General features: G+C 45.2%; 1 protein-coding gene across 1 annotated transcript in view; it reads left to right on the top strand.

The window, feature by feature from the left end:
* The window catches only part of NCK2 (NCK adaptor protein 2), a 149870-nt gene that overhangs the window by 88730 nt on the left and 39771 nt on the right, over positions 1-21369 (top strand). Inside the window, exon 3 of the mRNA XM_059134318.1 lies at positions 20257-20498. Within this exon, the coding sequence (XP_058990301.1) occupies positions 20273-20498 (226 nt within the window). The 5' untranslated portion in view covers positions 20257-20272. The remainder of the gene's footprint in view (positions 1-20256; positions 20499-21369) is intronic.

Genomic DNA, 21369 nt, shown 5'->3' with positions numbered 1-21369 from the left:
GGTGCTTGGGGACCAGAGAAGACCTGGCCTCTGCCTCACAGTTTTCTTTCCAGAAGCAAACACATGGGCCTCAGGGAGCTCTGAGTCATGGCCTGCTGGCTGCACAGGGGAGCCACCAACCTGGAGGGGCCGATGGGCCCTGCCATCTCCCGGGGCAAGCTCCCCGGGGAGTCAAAGGTGCTGACACAAGTGCTGACATGTTTTCATCAACACTCTTCCCACTTGTGCTTCCCCCTCCTGGAGGTGGGTTTAAAAAAACAATAAAACAAAAACACAGACCCCAGTCTCCGGTTCCAGCTCTGGGGATTCGATTTTGGGAAGCCTAGACTTTTTTGGCTTTATTTTAAAGCTTCTCAAGTCTTTCTGATCAGCCAGTCTGGAAACTGCTAACCCTGGGGAGATAAAGGGCTGTTTTGGGGTTGAGAGCCGAGATAAGGCAAGAAAAGAGGGGTAAAGAGGATGTCACAGGACAGTATTCCTGTATCCTAGATGAGCCTCACTTGCTTTTGTGACCAGGTCACCTCCTCTGTGCTCTGGGCCACCTTGGAATGTGCATTTTCCTCCAAGAGCCACTAGGGTGCTCAGACTTGACTCTAGAATGTCCTGGAGTGAGCTGCGCCTGTGTGTCTGTGTGTTTTTGCATCCGTCTTCCTGCAAGAGGCCTTCTGCTTTGAAGTCCTCCATCCGAGAATGTTCATTTATTCACACTGTAGATAATTTGCAAAACTTAAAAAAGACAAAACAAACAAAACCCTAGCCCATGACTGATTACAGTGTTTATTGGTAGTTCTGATTTTTGATCCTTATAATGAGCTACCCCCAAGGGAGACTGGTCTTCTACACAGAAATCTGGCAGAATAGAATACAGAAACAGGAAGCACAGGGCACCTCGATGTGTTAGAGCATACCAGAAATTGGAGTGCTGCTAATATTTTCTCTCCATGCCTTTACGTTTTCTACTTTGGAGATTTCAGCATGAGGGATGATGGGTTCCTACAAAACAGGGCTCAGGGTCAGTGGAGAGATCACACAGCAGAATCCATATTATTTCTTCCAGGCACTTTTTACAGAGCCCCGACTTTTGCTCAGTGGAACCAATATCTGGGTTACCTGCAGATCACGGGAGAGGTGTGAAATAGTTACAACTTTATAAAAGGCCACAGAGCCAGAATTGGTTCTATTGTCAATGATGTCACCCAATGTTTTTGGCTCCAGACCGACACCCTCTAGCCACAGGATCCAAGTCTCTCAGGTCCATGTGTCCTGGTGACCAGGATCAGACCTCCTAGTGCTGCAGGATCCCGACGGATCAGCGGGTGAATCAGATGATTGCACTGAGCCCTTTGTGACTCTAGAGCTGGGTGGGAAGATGTTCTGTGTCCCTTGGGGGCTGACCCCGTGAGGCCCAGTTCTGTGCACTCAGGTGTTCTGCTTACAGTGTGGGTGGCGTTTGTGGGAAGCTTGTCATCTTGACGATCTCGGGAATGGAAAACTCAGACTGTTGTAGAGAATACCTTAGCGCTTGTTTTTTGTTTTTGGTTTTTTTTTTCCCCTGAAAAAAATATAAATAAACCAGAAATATCTTCTTCCCAAATGAGATCTGGATTCCGCATGGATTACTAGTTTAGGGTTCTGAACTCTTCTGTACAGTCTCAGGACCCCTGGGTTTAGCCCGTTCCTGACTTCTGCCTATAGGACCCCTCCTTTTTAAGCACAAAATACTGGCCACATAAGGGCCTTTTCCTCCGAGGAGCTTCTGTCTCTTCTGTCATATCCTGGGACACTCTAGAGGCATGCATATGTATATATGTCTGCATATATGTTGATTACAAAAGGATGAAAAATTACACACCATGCAAACACTAATCATTATCAAAAGAGAAGCAGGAATGGCTATATTAATATCAAAGTACGCTTCAGAGGGTGGAAAATTCCCCGGTACTAAGGGTCCTACCCAGGAGAGCACATTACACGTTGTTGTCATGTGTCCTCAGGCTGTGACAGTTCCTCAGACTTTCCTGGTTTTGGTGACCTGGACGGTTTTGAGCACTTGTCAGGTGTCCCCCAGTGGGGATTTACCTGATCTTCATTGTTAGGGTCGTGGGATTCTTTGGAGACCAAAGTAGTAAAGTGCCATTGTTCATCACATAATATCCAAGGTGTGTACTGTCCATTTGCCTAAGCAACATGACCTTGGCCTTGACCAGCTGGCTCCATAGTTCCTCCTCATGCCCCTCTCGTGCCGTCCTCCTTGGAAGGAGGTCTGAGTGCCACCACTCTTAAATGAGTGGAGTTAGGCTCCCCCTCCTTGATGAGGAGGAGCTACATAATTTATTTGGAATTGTTCTGGGGACCTTTGTCTTTTCTCCCTCATTTATTTACTCACCAGCCCATTCTCTCACTCTCTTAGTTTTTTATCTTTTTTTTTTTTTTTTTTTAATCTGTAATTTCTACGCTGAATGTGTGGTTCGAACTCATGACCCTGAGATCAAGAGTTGCATGTCCTGCTGATTGCACCTGCCAGGTGCCCCCGTTCCCTTGCTTTTTAAAGCTCATTTCACTACATGCATGGGTGAGCCTGAACAATATTGTCTAGTTGGTCGGTCTCAGGCTTTCCAAAAATGATACCATGTAGGATGTCCTTTGTTGTTGTTGTTGTTGTTTTCCTCTACTTAGCCTGGTTTCTGGGAGTCATCTAAGTGGTTTGGGGAGGCCTGCTTCTGTGTCACTGCTGTGTGACACCCTACTCCCTTTTCCCCTTGCTCGGCTTCATTTCTCTTCTCTGTCACAGCAGTCCCACCTGTGACTTGGAGTGAAGTTGTCACCGGGCACTTCATGCTGTGTTGAGCTTCCATGAAAAGCCCAGCAAATCGTCTTCAATGCTGGTCATTCCATTTTCATCTCCCCAGCCTTCCTCACACCTGTATCATCAACCTGTTTCATTTTTATCCTTCTGGAGTCAAAAGGCATCTTCCGTACTCTGCTCTGAAGCTATGGATGCGGCAGATCTTTTCGGGTATGTAGTCACCATTTGTGCCGCCCTTCTGTGCAAGGAGCGTGTCCTTGGCCCACTTTTCAGTCAAGCTGTTGGTCTTTTTCTTCTGGACTTCCAGGGTTTTTATGTCTTCTAAATGCCAGCCCTTTGTCATTGTGTGCAGTGCCTACAGCGGTTTCTTTTCAAGTATATTTCATCAGATTTCAATCTGTGGCATTCGGGAATTCCTACTTGAGAATCCAGATGTCCTCTTAACAGTCTTCTACCGTGCCAGCAATGGATTCCACTAGTTAGAAACTTTAATGCTTTTATGTAAAAGGGAGTCTTGTATTCTTCTAGCTCTGCTGAAAGGACCATATCCATCTGGCATTGTTTCAGTGCTCAACTGCCTATTTCAAAATTGTGGGTTGAAAAGGATAAATACAGAGTTTTCCAGTGCTGGAATCTTATTAACGGTGCTTAGAGGCTACTCACCAGGTGTGTGCTCTGCTCTCGGCTGGCGCGCTCTCAGACGTGTTGTGGGTTCGCCTGAACTGGCTTCTCTTGTATCTGTCGCCGTGCTCATTAGTTGCTAGAAAGAGCTGGAAGAGTCCCTCTTCATTATTGATCCGCATTTCATGAATATTTATGTCTATTCCATGTACTTTTATCCTTTTACCCAAAGTAGCTCAATAGTATAACATTTAAGATTTTAATTGGAATTCTTCTACGGCTGCCATCATGAGTCAAGAGCCCTTATTATGTAGAACAACAATGGCTATCTCAAGGAGTGAGATTGTTTTAGATGAAGCATCTTCAATGTGACTCCCAACAGCAAACTGGGACTTCAGTGTAGGACACAGCAGCCTTTCAGTAGCTCGGACCCACGAGCAGATTCCTCTGGGGGAGGCTGTCCGCCCCTCCCGATAAAGAGCATCCATGGGACACTCATCCACTCCCTCCTTCAGATGCTCGCAGGGGACATGCATAGGCTCAGGCCTGCCTGAGCACTTTGTTTACAAGGACACACAGTCCTTGTCTGCAACAAATTGTATTCAGTGGGAGAAAATAGACAATTAATCAATAAAGACATGCATGAAGTACTCCTGGGAAGTACCAGGGAAATAAGAAGGCAGCACGAGGGGACGGAAAGTCTGTGGATGTCGGGGGCACGGTGTTTCAGGCAAGAGCTCGCCTGGTGGTTCTGAGGGACAGCCAGGTGTGAGGAGCAGGAGGGTACGGCCCAAGGTCAAGTTATCTGAGACCTTTATAAAGGCTCCAGATTCTGTTATGATGTGATGGGATGTAGTAAGGTTTGGACAGAGGAGTGACACAAATCACCATCCGTTGTACAGGTCTCACAAGGCTGCTGTTAGGGTAGCAGAGCGGGGGAGGTGGAGGGCTGGACCCAGAGAGACCCGTTAGGAGAAAGTCCCAGACAAGAGGGGCTGCTGGCTTGGAGCAGGGCAGTAGAGGGGAGGAGAAGTGGTTGGATTGGAGACATTTTTCAGGCGAGGCTGCAGGGTGTGCTGTGCGGGGCGGGTGGTGCGGAAGGAGAGGCTGCAGGATGGCTCCAAGAGTTTTGGCTGGACAGGCAGCTGGATGGATGGTTGTCTTTTATGCCATTTACTCAGAAGGGAACACTGAGAGGAGATACAGGCGGGTTTTGTTGTTGTTGACTTGACTCATTTCCTTTTGTTTCTGGTGGGGAAAATGAGGAATTGTCTCTGGGTGTGAGCCATTTGGGACCATGTTGGGCATTCGAGTGGATGCATTCCCTAGGTACTTGGGTGGAACAGTCTGGCGTTGAGGGGAGGTGCAGGGGTGAAGACTGACTTCTGGAAGCTACCCACATCAAAGTGGCGCCCTGCGCTAGGAGGACGGGCAGAATCACCCAGGCAGCAAGCAGACAGAGTAACGGCTCCCAGACAGCCTGGCTGCTGCTGCATCTGGATCTGAAACAGAGTAGGAGCAGCAGGGAGCTGAGGGGGCGCTCTGGGAGGAAGAAAAGCAGGGCCGCATGATTGCCCAGAAGCCGAGTGGGGGGGCGCGCTCAAGAAAGCACTAATGGACAGTGTCAGCTATCACCGTATAGTTTAGATGATCCAGAAAGGAGAATCCTAGGGACATGGTGGGGTGGGGACCAACAGGTTCCTCCAGAAGTAGAGGCGTGGGGTTCAGAGCACAGAGGAGGGCGGGCCTCCATAGGGCGCTCAGCTGCCCGCCCTGGGAACAAAGGGACAGGTGGCGTGGTCACAGGCATAGACAGGTAGACATTTCCTTTGGACTGCTTCCGTTTCTCTCAGTGAAGTACGAGGCAAGGTTGTTCATCACCTGACACTGCAGAAGGGGTGGGGCACGTTAGTGGAGGGAGAAGGAAGATCTGAAACAAACCCCTTACAGATGGAGGGAGGGAGTTCGCTTGGACATGGAGCGAGCTGCTGGTAGCACCCAGGACTTGCTTGGGCCAGTGATCAGAAGTATCAAGTGGGACCCATCAGCAGCTTGGGAGCGCCTCTGTAGCACCTTTTGCTGCCCTGGGGCAGGGGGGAGGGTAGATGCGACCAGAGTTTTCTCCATGCCTCCTTAGGACTTTGGGTGACCATGTCAGAGCCCTGATTCATAGCACCTGGGATCTCCTGAGGTGCTCTTGACATATGTTACCAAGTTTCGGCTCATCTAAGTCAAGGGTAAAAATAATTAGCCTGCGGTAGTGTGAAGTATGTACAGCAGACCGAAGGTGGGGTCAGAGAGGCCTGCTTGGTGAGGATGGGGATGGGACCCAGCTGGGGTTGTAGGAGGAGTAGGCAGTGGGAGAAGGGGTTGAGGACAGTCAGTCAGACATAGCGACAGGTACGTTAGGGACCAGGGAGAGGTGTTTGTTAACAGCACTGCTTAGAGAGAGCGAAGGCTAATCAAAGCCAGACCGCAGCAGGCCCACAGGATGGCCTCTTTACTTTCTTCAACAATGCTGTGACCCAGGAGTTGGGCTAGAGTCTATAAAATGCACACAAAGTGGGATGTAGGTAGCACTGGTTACCTTAACACCAGCTGTACTGATTCTGGGACTGGAGCAGGAGATGTCCAGGAGGAGCCTGGAGCTGTCTCGTGATGCCAGAGCACAAGGATGGACTTCTAGCACACACAGACACACACACACTCAGACACACACACACACTCACGGTGATGGTGGAATAGCAAAGGAAGACAGGAGCCAACTGAAAGAGTTCCCAGAAGCCAAAGTTAGAACAGTTTGAGCCACAGAATCAATAAGCAATCCTGGATTGTGGCCAGAGTGTGGCTCAAATAAGTTTCTGTGCATCTACCCCGATGCAAATGAATGAATGAGTTTTAAACCAGGAAGAGAGACAAGTCTGTGTGGAATGGAATCTAACTTCGGTAGATACCACATCTTCGAGGGAGGTGGAGTGGAAGCCCCACCCAAGGGCAGATGCTGCTTAGAGGTGTCCTTCCCAACAGCCCAGTGTGGAGAAGAGACAGACAGACTTGGAAGAGGGAAGACCTGAAAGACACACCTCAGCCAGGTCAGCATCACCAGTGGTGAGTCACGTGGACAGGATCTCTCCTCGATCCTCTGCGATGGATACGGCATTTTGCCTCTGGGCTGTTGCTCCCCAAACCACTAACAGCTCTTGCACGGGGAGAAATGCACCAGATGCATCCCGGGCAAGGGACGTTGTACAGAAGACCTGACAAGTATCCCTCAGAACTGGACAGTTGTCAAGACGAGCCGAGTCTGAGAAGCTATCACAGCCAAGAAGGGCCTGAGCAGACATGTGGTCTTCTGGGCATGTTTGCGGATTTTAAAAAAGGGTATTAGGTAAAAGCCAAGGACATCCAAATAAAATATGGACTCTGGTTAATAATGTATCTGTGTTGGTTTATTGATTGTCCCAATGTGCCATTCTGATTCTGATGTAGTGTGTTAACAGTAGAGGAAATTGAAACCTTTTTTTTTTTTTTTTTTTTTTTTTTAAAGATTCACTTAGAGAGGTAGAAAGAGCACGAGCAGGGGGAGAGGGAGAAACAGACTCTCTGCTGAGTTGGCCTTGATCCCAGGACCTGGAGATTGTGACCCGGGCCAAAGGTAGACCCCCAACCATCTGAGCCTCCCAGGCACCCCAAACTGAAACCATTCTAAAAAATAAAATTTATTTCAAAAAGTCAGGCATAGATGTTGGAAATTCTTCTTTCCTCCTTCTGTTTTGTAAAATGATAGGAAAGTCCTCCTTTTTTTTTTTTTTTATGATTTTATGTATTTGTTAGAGAGCATGTGCAAATGAGAGGGAGAGAGAGAGAAGGAGCAGGAGCAGCGGGAGAGGGAGAGGAAGAAGCAGGCTTCCTGCCTCAGGGCTGGATCCCAGGACCCCAAGATCATGAGCCGAAGGCAGATGCTTAATCAACTGAGCCACCTAGCTCCCCGAAGACATCCTTAAAAGAGTTGCATGTTTGGAATAACCGTCAGTATTTATCTTAATAAAAGCATTTGCAGGTATGTATGTGTAGTGAGTAAAAAACTGGAGTAGCCAGGCTACTGACCTGGGCCAGGCTCCGTCCTCAGCATGACGGGGAAAGCTCCCCATTTGCGGGGCTAGGTAAGGACGGGTGTTCAGTAATTTTTCTTCCCCCATTATATAGGAGAATTGAAAACCTAGAGGACTTGGGAATGTGGGCACAAACCTTGCATATCTGAAGAATGAAAATGATTTTGGCAGCTTAATTATATTTGAACACTGAGACCTTGATAACATGGAGGGTTTTTAAAGTCACTGTGCTGCTTGTTTCACTCGTGTATGTTTCCGCATTAGGCAGAGAGGACTGAATAACAAGATGGTCAGGAAGAAGGTCAGGTATTGATTAGCGAGGCTGAATTCATTAGGAAACCAAGAAAACTCATGACATTTACATTTTGATATGTTTAAGAAATAAATACTGAAGTTATAGCAATTACAGTTACTTTCATGGGGAAAAATAGCAAAGCCTAATAAACCCCTAAAAATGGCCATCCATGGTTGTGTGTCTGCTTTGGGAGCAGTGGGCATGCATTGTCTAAAAATACTTCACACTCCCTTGGTTGGGTTAACAGAGGGCCAAATTTCACCAAAGAGAACAATGTCCGTTTTCATAGATGAATATTTTCCTTTTTTAATATCAGCTTTATTGATGTGTAATTGGCAAATTAAATTGTAATTTATATATTTATATATATATATATATATATATATATATATATATATATATATATAAAGTGTGCATTGTGGTGATTTACCATATACATCATGGAAGGATTCTCCCCACCTAGATGTTAATGAAAACACCCATCACAGCACATACTTATTTATTTTGGTGAGAGCATCGAAGTTCTCTCTGCAAATTTCAATTATCCAATACACTATTATCAACCGTAGTTACTGTTTTCCAGGAGATGTCAGACCTAACAGTTAAAAAGCTTACATCCTTTTTACCAGTATCTCCTCATTTCTCCTGTCTGCCTAGCCATTTCCCTGCTCTGCCTGTAGGAGTTTGCTTTTGGGGAAGGAGGGGTGGAGGGAGTGGTTTACACTGTTCTCCTTTGTCTCATGACTCCGTTACTGTGAGATCTTCCAGGTCAGTGTAAGGTGGTGTCTGTTGGTTCCAGGTCCAGTGCAGGTATTTGGAATTCCATGTGTTTTACAATTAATACTGTATGATAAAATTGGCTTATTACGTTGACAGCGAGTCTCCAAATGATGGTACTCAGGCCTTAACATTCATAATCTGCTTCTTAGTGTGACTAATGTCTAAGAGGCTCATGCAGAAATGGAGACCAGTTAGCAAAGGTTAGTAAAATGGATACTCTCAGGGCCTGAGTGGTAAATTATGTCTAAAAGTAGTATAAAGAATAACACTTACTAGATTCTACTGAAGCAACAGAACTCCAGTTCTCTCTCTTCTGGAATATTTCTGAGGCACTATTGAGTCGTATTGACTTACTAGTCTAGTCTTTGGAATTCTGGTTGTGTCCAGGCATTTCATGTAGTAAAATTAGTTGCTTGGTGATGAACACCTACAAACTCACATTTTGAGGTGTTTTTCTTAATATGGTTCAATTTGGGGGAGTGTCTGATCCTGCTAGTGTGTATAAATTAATAGTGTTTACTTAAAAAGAAAAAAATGGGCGCGGGATAGAGCAGAATACCAGAGATGAATTATAAAGTATAAAACTTTCTTTCTAAGCGCTACAAGTCAATTGTAGACCTGTACTCCTTGGGTACAGCATCAGGGAAGTACAAATCAGCATCAGGGAAGTACAAATCAAAACCACAGTGAGTTACCACCTGACACCAGTCAGAATGGCTAAAATTAACAAGTCAGGAAACGACAGATGCTGGCGAGGATGTGGAGAAAGTGGAACCCTCCTACACTGTTGGTGGGAATGCAGGCTGATGCAGCCACTCTGGAAAACAGCATGGAGGTTCCTCAAAAAGTTGAAAATAGACCTACCCTATGACCCAGAAATCGCGCTACTGGGTATCTACCCCAAAGATACAAATGTAGTGATCCGAAGGGGCACCTGCACCTGAATGTTTATAGCAGCAATGTCCACAATAGCCAAACTATGGGAAGAACCTAGATGTCCATCAACAGATGAATGGATAAGGAAGATGTAGTACATATACACAATGGAATACTATGTAGCCATCAAAAGAAATGATATCTTGCCATTTGCAACGTGGATGGAACTAGAGGGTATTATGCTGAGTGAAATAAGTCAATCAGAGAAAAACAATTATATAATCTCTCTGATATGAGGAATTTGAGAGGTAGGGTGGGGAGTTGTGGGGGTAGGGAAGGGAAAAATGAAACAAGATGGGATCAGGAGGGAGACAAACCATAAGAGACTCTTAATCTCACGAAACAAACTGAGGGGGTGAGGGGTAGAGAGAGGGTGGTGGGGTTATGGACATTGGGGATGGTGAGTGTTGTGAAATGTATAAGCCTGATGATTTACAGACCTGTACCCCTAGGGCAAATAATACATTATATGTTAATTAAAAAATTTTTTTTCTTGAGAATTGCCATCCACTAACAAATCCTCTTCAGTATCCATTAAAAAGAAGGTTTACTTAAGAAAGTATGTGTACAAACCCACTAGGATGGCTGCTATCAAACAACTAAATAGCAAATGTTGATGAGGATGTGGAGAAACTGGGAACCTTGTACACTGCTGGTGGGAATTGGAAATGGTGCCAGCTGTTATGGAAAACAGGATAGAGGCCCCTCAAAAAAATTGAAACAGTTGCCATATGATCCAGTCCACTTTGGGCTATGTACCCCAAAGAATTAAAAACAGAGTCTTGGAGAAATATTTGCCCATTCATGTTCGACAGCAGTGTTATTCATAAAAATCAAGAGGGGGAAGTAAGCCCATATGTCCATCGCTGGTTGAATGGATGAACAAAATGTGGTCTATCCATGCAATGGAATATTTTTCAGGCTTAAAAAGGAAGGGCATTCTGACACTTGGTACAATGTAGATGAACCTTGAGGACTTTATGCTGAGTGAAATAAGCCAGGCACAGAAGGACAACACTTATATGAGTAGTCACATTCATAGAGACAGAAAGTAGAATGGTGGTTGCTGGGGGGGTGGGGGGTGGGGGGCGAGGGGCGATGGGAAATTAGTGTGTAATGGGTATCTGGTTTCAGTTTTAGAAGACGGAGAGCTCTGGAGATGCAGGTTGTCTAAGTGTGATGTACTTACTACCACTGAACTGTACTCTTAAAATTAGTTAAAATGGTAGATCTTTCATTATGTGTATTTTACCACAATTTTAAAAAAGAAATCGTGTGGCAGATTGTGTGCCTGAGCTTCTGCTGATACTGTAATTAGTCTTTAGAAAGTGGTCAGAGCTACTCTGAGTCATGAGGACAAGCCCCGTGGGCGGGGGGTGGGGTGGGAACGAACGCTGGTGGGATGTAGAGCCAGCAGCACTGGGAATAGAAGCCCAGAGCAAGAGCCCTGGAGCCAGCAGGGAGCTTGCTTGCAGAGCTCCAGGGGTGGGGAAGGGGCCAGCAGCACTAGGGAGGAGCAGGCAGCAAAGGAAAAGAAGAAAAAAAGCCCAGTGACCTCCCCTCTTTGGTGGTGTTTCACTGGCCGGTTCTCTGGAATAAACCTCAGCACACACTGTAAATTTATGTTTTAAGGGGCACCTGGGTGCTTAGTCAGTTGGGTGTCTGCCTTTGACTCAGGTCGTGATCCCAGAGTCTTGGGATCGAGCCCGATGTCTGGCTCAGTAGCGAGTCTGCTTCTCCCTCTGCCCCTCCCCACCCCATGCATTCTCTCTCTCAAACAAATAAAATCTTTAAAACATTTATGTTTTGGAAATAACTTGGCTACACCTATTTGTCTATAAAATGTATTGTGATAAATACTGTGGACACATGAAAATTCTCTCTAGGCTGAATTCAAGCAGGTATCATCTGTATTAGCCCCAGCAGGAGCCAGGGTGTACCTGCGACCCATGGGGATCTCTTGGTAAAACTTCCAAAATAGGATTGATGGCACTATGGCATCTCAATTTTGTGACACTACCTTAGAGCATCGGGTATTACCTGTTATTTTATTTTATTTTATTTTATTTTATTTTTTTTTTTTTAAAGATTTTATTTATTTATCAGAGAGGGGGGGGGAGAGAGCAAGCACAGGCAGACAGAATGGCAGGCAGAGGCAGAGGGAGAAGCAGGCTCCCTGCCGAGCAAGGAGCCCGATGTGGGACTCGATCCCAGGACGCTGGGATCATGACCTGAGCCGAAGGCAGCTGCTTAACCAACTGAGCCACCCAGGCGTCCCTTACCTGTTATTTTAAATTCTTTCACTGTTTTTAGCTGAAACTGTCATAATCTAGGGTGATGTATTTTTGAAGCCCCGCACTGAAGTCTAGTGAGTCCTGTGATGGCATCCCATGACGTAGGGGGAGCAAGAATGTCTGCCACGGATCCAGCATGGACCAGGTAGCAGGTACTTCCTGTGGATTGTTTCATTTCATCCTCATAGAAGCCCTGACCCCACCGCCAAACACAGCAATGGAGGTCAGAGAGGTCAGGCAACTTCCCCCAGCGTCACCTGCCTGGTTGGTGTTACGACTGCATTTCAAACCCTAGCCTTCTCCAGCTAGAGAGGAACAATCACAAATGAAACTTTGCAAATTCAGAGACTTTACAGGCCACAGGCTCTGTCATCCAACAGAATTAGCAGCAAATCATAAAAAAGACCTTGTCCAAAATAACCCGCTGGGCTCTCTCAGTGTGTCGGAAGCCTGAGCCCTGTCCCTTTCAGCCCTGCTTAGCAGGAGCGGCTGCAGGGAAGCAACACCAGTGGGCCTGCACTGGCACCAAGGGAGGAACTGAGCTCTTCAACTTTGTGTTTGGCAATCGGGGAAACATCCCTTGCAGCTGGTCTGCCTTTGCCCCTCCTCCAGTGGGTTGTTAAAAAGCCAACAAGGCCTTCCTGGATGGCACCTGGAAGACCAAGAGCACCTGGTCTCCTTCTCCCTTAGGATTTTTGCTTACCCATTTATCAAAAAGAAAATTGAAATTTGATTCTTATGTTTCCGTATCTGCCTTGCCCTCCGGATTTCTTTCTCTAGACATGCTGTAGAATTCTGCTCCCGGCAAACACTCCAAGGCCGGAGAGGATAACGGATATAAAGCTTCAGCTTCAGACCCCTGTCCAGGCCCTTTACAGCCCCGTGGATTTGGATAGGTTATTTAATTATGCCTGAGGATGATCAGTCCCTGACGATACCTGTAAATGACCTCTGTTTCAGAAGGTTGCCGGAAACATCTGACAAGCTCGCACATACACAGCAGTGTCGTGTAGGGACAAGGGGGATGGCTTTGCTCACCTATAAGCATGCACCCCTCAACCACTCAGCTGGCAGCTTGCATTGGCAGCTCTCTCCTTCTGCGGTAAAAAGGTGCAGCGAGCCTCGCGCCATTGAACATTTTCTCTTTTGTGTGTGGCATTTGTGTGCCTCGGCGAAGTAGTAAGACCTTGACTCTTGTCATGGCTTAATTAACTTACTGTGAGTTGGAACAGCCTCTGGATTCCATATTGTGTCCTACTTAAAGTTGAAGTGTATTAGCTGTAATTACTGATCCTGCTTGTAAATAGCCACCAACTGGCCTTTCTCTTCCCCCACAGGGTACCGCACATTCCTGCCAACTCCTGTCAAATTAGTTGGCATCTGGCAAGTCTTTTATCTACAGCACAACTTAAGACTTTAATAAGGAAGTTAGAAGGCATTTCATTTGCTTCTGGGACGGTTTCTTTGAGTATATCTCCTTAATGCAAGTGTCCTGTTTTTAGATATTTGCCAATAGACATCAAGAGACAAAGGCATTGTAATACAGGAGGGAAAACCCAGAAGGTGTTCCCTTTTGGGACTGACCTTAGCGGAATTTACTCACTGAATGGGTTTGCTGTTGTGGCCTAAGGCAGCCCACGCTTATCCTCTTCGTATTTCTGGAGGTCAGAAATCCCATACCTGGGCTCACAGGGCTAAAATCAGGGTTTCTGCCGGGCTGTGTTTCATCTGGAGGCTCTAGGGGAGAATCTGTTCCTCACTTTTTCCAGCTCATGGAGCTGCCCTCTTCCCTTGGCTCACAGCGCCTTCCTCTGTCTTCAAATGAAACAGTGCAGCGTTTCCAAATTTCTGACTGTTCCGCCTCCCTCTCCTGCTGGTAAGGACTTTTGTGATTGCACTGGCCCCCCCTGTATAATCCAGGATAACTTCCCCTTCTCAAAATGAGCTGATGAGCTCCCTTAATTACACTCTGCTATGTAATCTAGCACATTCGCACATTCGCGGGTTTGTAGATAGGAGGTTCGGGATACCTTTGGGGGGCTATCATTCTTTTGTTCCTCATCTGCTAAAAGCCTATATTTGAATGACTTTCCATAATAATAGGTTGACTACATTGAAGGCATGAAATATTGCAAAGGAAAAAAAGTCCTTTAGACCTGTAGTGAAGTACATTGTTTTATTTGAGTAATTCAGACTGTATGTTGAAAATCAAAGTAGGGAGGACAGTTAATTTTTTCACATAGTCTTACTTTTGTTTCCTACATGATTGCTCTCTACACTATTTGCCCATAGACACGTATATTTTGATAGGTCTGTATCCATGTGTGCACATAGATATTTTTATGAAATTCCAAGTTAATATTCTGGGGGTAAGGAGTTACACCTTTTTGGTCTGTCTACTTATCTACTATTCATTTTGACTTAAGTTTAAGAAATCCTATTCTGTCCATGTACAGTTTATATTGCAAAGTGAAATTGGCAGTTTTTCAAAGCTCTGTGAGTCTTTTCTTTAGTGAGCTAAATTAGTTTGTTGGTAGAAGTATAAATGAGGCAGATGTATATATGTATTTCTATTAAAATTTTTAAGAATTATTTTTATTCAGAGAGAAAGAGCATATGGGGGGAGGGGCAGAGGAGGAAAGAGAAAGAGAGTCTTAGGTAGCCTCTGTGCTGAGGGCAGAGCCCAACGCGGGTCCCTCTTATGACCTGAGCCAGAACCAAGAGGTGGACACTGAACCGGCTGAGCCAACCAGATGTCCCACAAGGCAGTCGTATATTAACCTTGAATCATCAGTCCACCTTATCCTTGAACTTTGCATCAAACCAGGTGCCTAAAGCCCAAACAACCACTGCCACATGGTGGGACAGGGTTGTTTTTTTAGAAAGAAAATAGGGCCCTAGATATTTTAGGAATTAGTGAAAACTTTTGAGCTAAGAAAGTTTTTATAGCTATTCTAGACTTTTTTTTTTTTTAATCTTCTCCCACCTAAATCTTGAAAAAAGCAGCTTCATTTGCTAGATTCTTTGAGTGTGCCTTTTATCCAGTATGACATGAGGTTCTTGCTAAGCTCTATTCTACAGTGGCCACATGCCATTTAAGATAGGATCTGGCTGTATGATATCAAATATGTGGGTCTTCTTTCTGTTGGTTTAATAACTTAATGATAACTTAATTAGCTACAGTTAACAAAGGCAAAAATGAAATTTCTTGAACTGCTTAAGCTGGAGTGATAAACGTGCCTACTTTTTGGGCGCTGACCTCTCTGATACTTAGACTAAATCAAAATACTGTCTCACTTAACATTCAGCAGTTAGAGTGTACTTTTTCAGACTTTGTTCTGTTAAGGCTTCTTGCTATTAGAAAATTAAATCTAATTTTGGTATGGAATAATCTTGATTCAGCTGCATTTCTTTCTATTCCAATATATCCTACACACTATAGCAACTGAAAGAATGTGGCCTCCTGTTGAGCCCCTGAGCAAAAGGGATGGGATTTGAACTCTTGGCCAACCTGGAGTTGCCTCCAGATGGGCCTCCAGGTGGCTTTTCTGACCTGTATTGGCAAAGAGAAGGAAAATGAAACCTCTGCTGGGCTACAGGGTGATGTGCAGAGTAGGGGAAAGGAACAGAACTTCACATTGAAATGGCTTAAAAACAAACAAGTAAACAAACAAAAAACACAAAACCAAACCAGAGGACACCCAAAGGAGCACTCTTGCACTGTTGGTGGGAATGCAAGCTGCTCCAGCCACTGTGGAAAACAGTATGGAGGTTCCTCAAAAAGTTGAAAATAGAAGTACTATGTGATTCAGCAATCACACAACTGGGTGTTAACCCAAGAATACAGAAACGCTAATTCAGAGGGATGCATGCACCCCTAGGTTTAGAGCAGCTTTATTTATAGTAGCCAGCTTATGGCAGCAGCCCAAGTGTCCCTTCAGCTGATGAATGGATAAGGAAGATATGGTATACATATACAATGGAATATTACTCAGCCATAAAAAGTGAAATCGTGCCATTTGCAATAACATGGCTGGATCTAGAGAGTATAATGCTAAGTGAAATAAGTCAGAGGAAGACAAATACTAGGTGATTTCACAAAAGAGACAGGCAAAAGGGAAAAAGCAAAGACAAACCAAGAAGCCGACTCTTAACTATAGAGAACACACTGATGGTTACCAGAGGGGAGGTAGGTCGGGGGATGGATGAAATAGGAGATGGGACTAAGGAGGGCACTTGTCATGAGCACTGGGTGTTCTTTGGAATTATTGAATCACTGTGTCATACGCCTGAAACTACTGTTAGGCTGTCAGTTAACTAACTGGAATTAAAAACGTTTAAAAAAAAAAAAAATCCAGAGATAAAATATTCTGCTCACTTTTTATTTTAAATGATTTTCTGGAGTCATTATTCTTAATTCTCTTGCTTAGTATCCTTAATTCTTTTGTTTAGTCCTCTCAATCCTGGAGAGCCCCTCTCTGGCTCCACTGACCAGCTCCCCCACCCACCCACCTTCTAAGACTGAAATCAGCCTCCTTTCCCTTTTCCCCACATCCCGGTTTCCTGCCATGCACCTGGGTCAGCATCACCTCCTTCCGTCGTACCTGCTATTACTCCCACCTCGTCTTCTTTCCATTGGCACTGCTGTTGATTGGCTAACACTCAATCTGTGGAGTAAGGCGTTTATTGATTGGTGGATTCTGTTACCTTTGGGGTGAGGTGATTATTGATTGGTGGGCTCCATCGGGGTGAGGTGCTTGTTGATTGGCTACTGTCTGAAGCACTGGGACAAAGCACCTATTGATTGGCTGACTTCGTGAAGTTTTTATAGTGAAGGGAAGCTGTCCTAAGTCACTTAGAATAGGTTTGAAACCCATTGCTATCATTTTCTAGGTGCGAGGGAACTTTTTATTTTTACCTGGTCTAGAATCCTAGATTTCCCGGATTGAAATAAGCCCATCAAAATGCGCATCACACATTAGACCCTCACCCAGCCACCCACCCCGAAAAGGGGCACATGAGTACTAATTTGGGAGTCGACAGACCCGGGGCTCAGATCCTGATTCTGTTGTTCCACCCATCACTTAATCTCTGTGATCTTCAGTCTCCTAAAACATACCAACTTCCTGAAAGGTGGGTTTTCTGGAGATTAAACAAATTGACCTGTGTCAGGTACCCATCACACACTCAAAGTTCTAGTGATCATCCATAGTCTACTGACCCAAGGAAAGTATCCTGAGGTGGCATGTGGTGACTTAGTTCCCTCTTACTTGGTTTCTCCCTTCTAAGGCCTGCCAGAAAGCTGAACTGTAAAAACCTGATGCTCAGACCTCACTCCTCAAGATTCTGATACCACTGGTCTGTGTTAGAGCCCAGGCACCACATGTGTTTAAGCTCTCAGTGATGTTAGGGTACTCTGCCAAGCTAGCTCCATACTTCACTGTTGTTCATGCAGTTAAATCATGCTGGAAAGAAATAAATTGCTCTGATTGGTCTTATGTGATGGGCTGGTCTTGTTAAGAACTCTCTTGAAGGGGTGCCTGGGTGGCTCAGTGGGTTAAAGCCTCTGCCTTTAGCTCGGGTCATGATCCCAGGGTCCTGGGATCGAGCCCCATGTCGGGCTCTCTGCTCGGTGGGGAGCCTGCTTCCTCCTCTCTCTCCGCCTCGCCTGCCTCTCTGCCTACTTGTGATCTCTGTCTGTCAAATAAATACATTAAAAAAAATCTTAAAAAAAAGAACTCTCTTGAAAACTGTGTAATTAAGAAACAAACCTGGTATTCAAATGGGATATTCTCTGAGCCCCAATCCTATTACTGCTCTCATTATTATTTAAAAAAAAAAGAAAGAAAGAAAAGAAAAACCGCCTTTAGGACTGTGAAAAGTTTAACCCTGACAGAAAGGTCAGGAGAGAGAGAAATACATAGTAGGGCCTGGAGATTTCCCAAAAGTATGTAACAAAATGGTCTCCAGCTTGGAAATGAGCATTGTGTGAAACTCTGTCCTCTTGGATGTTGCATACATTATGCATAAGGTTTATTAAATATTTCCTCCTTCCCAAAAGGTTTGTTATCTCTAAATTTGGAAGTTAATTCAAGAAACAGGAGAACATGTATTATTTATAAGTTGCCTTAGCATCCAGTAGAAAGTGTCATGTTATTTAAAAATGGTGTTTGGGCCTCCGTGGAGCCAATGCACATGATTCCCTATATAATCCTAAAGTCATCCCTAGAAAAGGATAAGGAATTGTCTCTGTCAGAGGGGAAGAGGGTTTTAGTCAAGAGTCTTTCCGTTATCCCTTCCTTCCAAGTTTTAAGGAAACGCAGTCAGTTGAAGGACTGAATATCGAATTTTTTGCTGGAAGAAATACTGGGCCATCTTGTACCCAAAAAGTACGGAGCTGCTCACACAGTTGATAACTATATTCATTTCAGTCACTCAGCTATGCCTCTGCTATTTATTACTTCCAAAACTGTCTTAACTAGATGTATAATATACTATATTTATTTCTGGTTTTAATAAACTTTATGTTTTGGGATGGTTCGCTCTTGGTGTAGCCTGTTTTATGGGTCTCGACAAGTGTATAATGACGTGTATCCACTATTAAAGTATCATACAGAGCGGTTTCACTCCTTTAAAAATCTTACGTTCCACCTGTTCATCCCGCCTGCCTCCCTTGCCCCGGCAACCGCTGATCTTTTTACTATCACCATTGCTTTGCTTTTTCCGAATGTCATAGAGTTGGCATCGGTAAAGAGAAAAAATATTCGTGACACTTGAAGAAGGGTGAAGCAGGGGCGCTTGTGTGGCTCAGTGGGTTAAAGCCTCTATCTTCGGCTCGGGTCATGGTCCTGGGATCAAGCCCCGCGTCGGGCCTCTCTGCTCAGCTGGGAGCCTGCTTCCTCCTCTCTCTCTGCCTGCCTCTCTGCCTGCTTGTGATCTCTGTCAGTCAAATAGATAGATAGATAGATAGATAGATGGGGGTGGGGAGAAGGGTGAAGCAGAATTTACTGAGGCATTACTGCAAGGGAGTTACATTTGGGCTCAATTCTAAATACAAGAAGGAAAAATGGGAGTTCATAGTCAAGGAGTAAGGTAGGCCATAGATGAATGGAGTCACTGAGAGGAAATATCAGGAGGGATTCTGAGTAAACTGACCTGACAGGAGTCTTCCTGAAGGTACGCCAGGCAATGGGGCATCACCTGGGTAAGAGTGGAGGATTCTGGCTAAACCAGCTTGGCAGGATTCTTGGTAAAATTGGGACACGCAGAGACAAATGTGGAAGTGTAGAGGTTGAGGCCTAGTCTGGAAAGAGGATTCAGAGGGGCCTGACTAAAGTTTTGTCAAGGAAAGGGTCTTTGTGAGAATGAGACCGGGGGTCGCCGTTATAGAGTGGCTTCTTTACTTAGCAGTGCCTTTCCATGGCTTGATAACTCATTTCTTTTTAACAGTGAGTAACATTCCGTTACCTGGATATACCACAGTTTATTCATTCACCTCCTGAAGGACATCTTGATCACTTCCAAATTTTGCCAGTTATGAGTGTCCAGGTTTCAAGAGTAATTTTATTTTATTATTTTTTGTTAAATATTTTATTTGAGAAAGAGAGAAGGAGTAGGGGAAGGGGCAAAGGCCAAGGGAGAAGCAGGCTCCCCACTGAGCAGGGAGCTGGATTCGGGCCACAATCCCAGGACCCTGAGGTCATGACCTGAGCCGAAGGCAGATGCTTAACCGACTAAGCCCCCCAGGTGCCCCTCAAGAGTAATTTCATATGTATGGAAAAGTTGCAAAGATAGTACAGAGCATTCCCATATATCCTTTCCTTAGTTTGCTATCTAGTGTTAACATCTCCCACAGCCATGGTACATTTGTCAAAACCAACGGACAAACATTGGTATGCGTTACTATTAACAACATCTTGTTCAGATTTCACTGTTGTTTCCACTGATTTCCTTTTTGTTTCAGGAGCCTGTCTAGGATACCACATTTATTTTAGTTTTAATTTATAAGAGCAGTTTGGGTGTGTGTGTACATTAAGTGCACTCATAAAATTCAGCAGATCTTGAGACATGGCTATAAACATAGCTACAAGGAGCTGCTGTTACTTAATCAAGTGAACACATTTAAATATGACATCGTTACTTAGAATTTTTGGAAAGTTCATTTTCGGTTTTGGCCCAGCAGGCAGATTTCCCAGTGTACAAAATGAGGATTTGTTTTCTTAAGTTGCTGTCTCTAAACAGAATACTAAAGCATGCTGAAAGAAGGTCATCTTAAGGTCATTTCCAGACCCAGGAGGAAACTGGTTGCCAAGTTGTAATAAAAGCTGTCAGTGCATAATTTTTCAAGTTGATGCGCAGGGTGAAGTGTTTGGTTGGTTCTCTAATGAACGTCTCCAAATGTTTTGCTGGCAGAAGGACTCCATGAAAGATGACAGAAGAAGTTATTGTGATAGCGAAGTGGGACTACACAGCCCAACAGGACCAGGAGCTGGACATCAAGAAGAACGAGCGCCTATGGCTGCTGGACGACTCCAAGACGTGGTGGCGGGTGAGGAACGCGGCCAACCGGACGGGCTACGTGCCGTCCAACTACGTGGAGAGGAAGAACAGCCTGAAAAAGGGCTCCCTGGTGAAGAACCTGAAGGACACGCTAGGTGAGTGCGCCCCAGGCGGGAGGACCTGGATTAGAGCTCAACTACTTCCTGTTAGGCAAGGTGAAGAAGCCTGGTGTGTTTGGAGGGGAGAGCGTTCATCCTTCTAGTTTATGTATGTGTGTTTAAAAAGGTCTGTTTTAAAGTTGACATCTTTCTAGTTGTCTTTGGAGAAATACCATGTTTGTCATTTCCTGTAGATTTTAGAGTCTGGAGTCTTAACGGAGGTTGACACTTCTGTGTGGTAGGGACCCCTGCACATGTGTCTCGGTCTCCTGGCATCCATTTTCTGGAGGTTCCTCATGGGGAATTACCACCTCCAAAAATGTCAGCCACTCTACCTGCATCACCGCATCAGGTCTTCTGCGTCTCACATAACCCTGTCCATGTGCCTTCATGCATAGAGTGAGAAGGAGCGAAGAGCACTTTGAACCGGGTGGGTTTTTCCCCCTGTCCTGGACAGATGATGTCCATACCACAGCCCTGGCCAGTGTTAGCTCAGGTGGCTGTGGGCACGCCCCAGCATGATGCCAGAGGCTGACAGCCGTCACTCAGGTGGGGACCAATGGTACCTCAACCCAGTTGGTTTGTCACCCGGTTTTCTTCCCACGTGCCTTGTATCCCAACGTGACCCAGACCACCTTGAATCACCTCAGGTTAATGGTGTCCCCTCTTGTCTTAGTGCACATATCTGATATATTTACAGTAGTGACTGCTTCAGATGACGTGTGGCAGTAACTGAGGGCCTCACCGAAGAATGATGAGCCCCACCGCCATTTACAGAAGTTAGTGTTTACTCCTTGTATGAGTCTAATGCAGGTCGTACCTGAGGCTGCTGGTCATCACTTAAGAGTTTGCTATGAAATAAGTCAGT

Source organism: Mustela lutreola, chromosome 9 (genome assembly GCF_030435805.1).
Source record: "Mustela lutreola isolate mMusLut2 chromosome 9, mMusLut2.pri, whole genome shotgun sequence".
Taxonomy (NCBI): Eukaryota; Metazoa; Chordata; class Mammalia; order Carnivora; family Mustelidae; genus Mustela; species Mustela lutreola.
The sequence above is the reverse complement of the archived record's forward strand: the minus strand, read 5'-3'. Positions and strand labels throughout refer to the sequence as shown.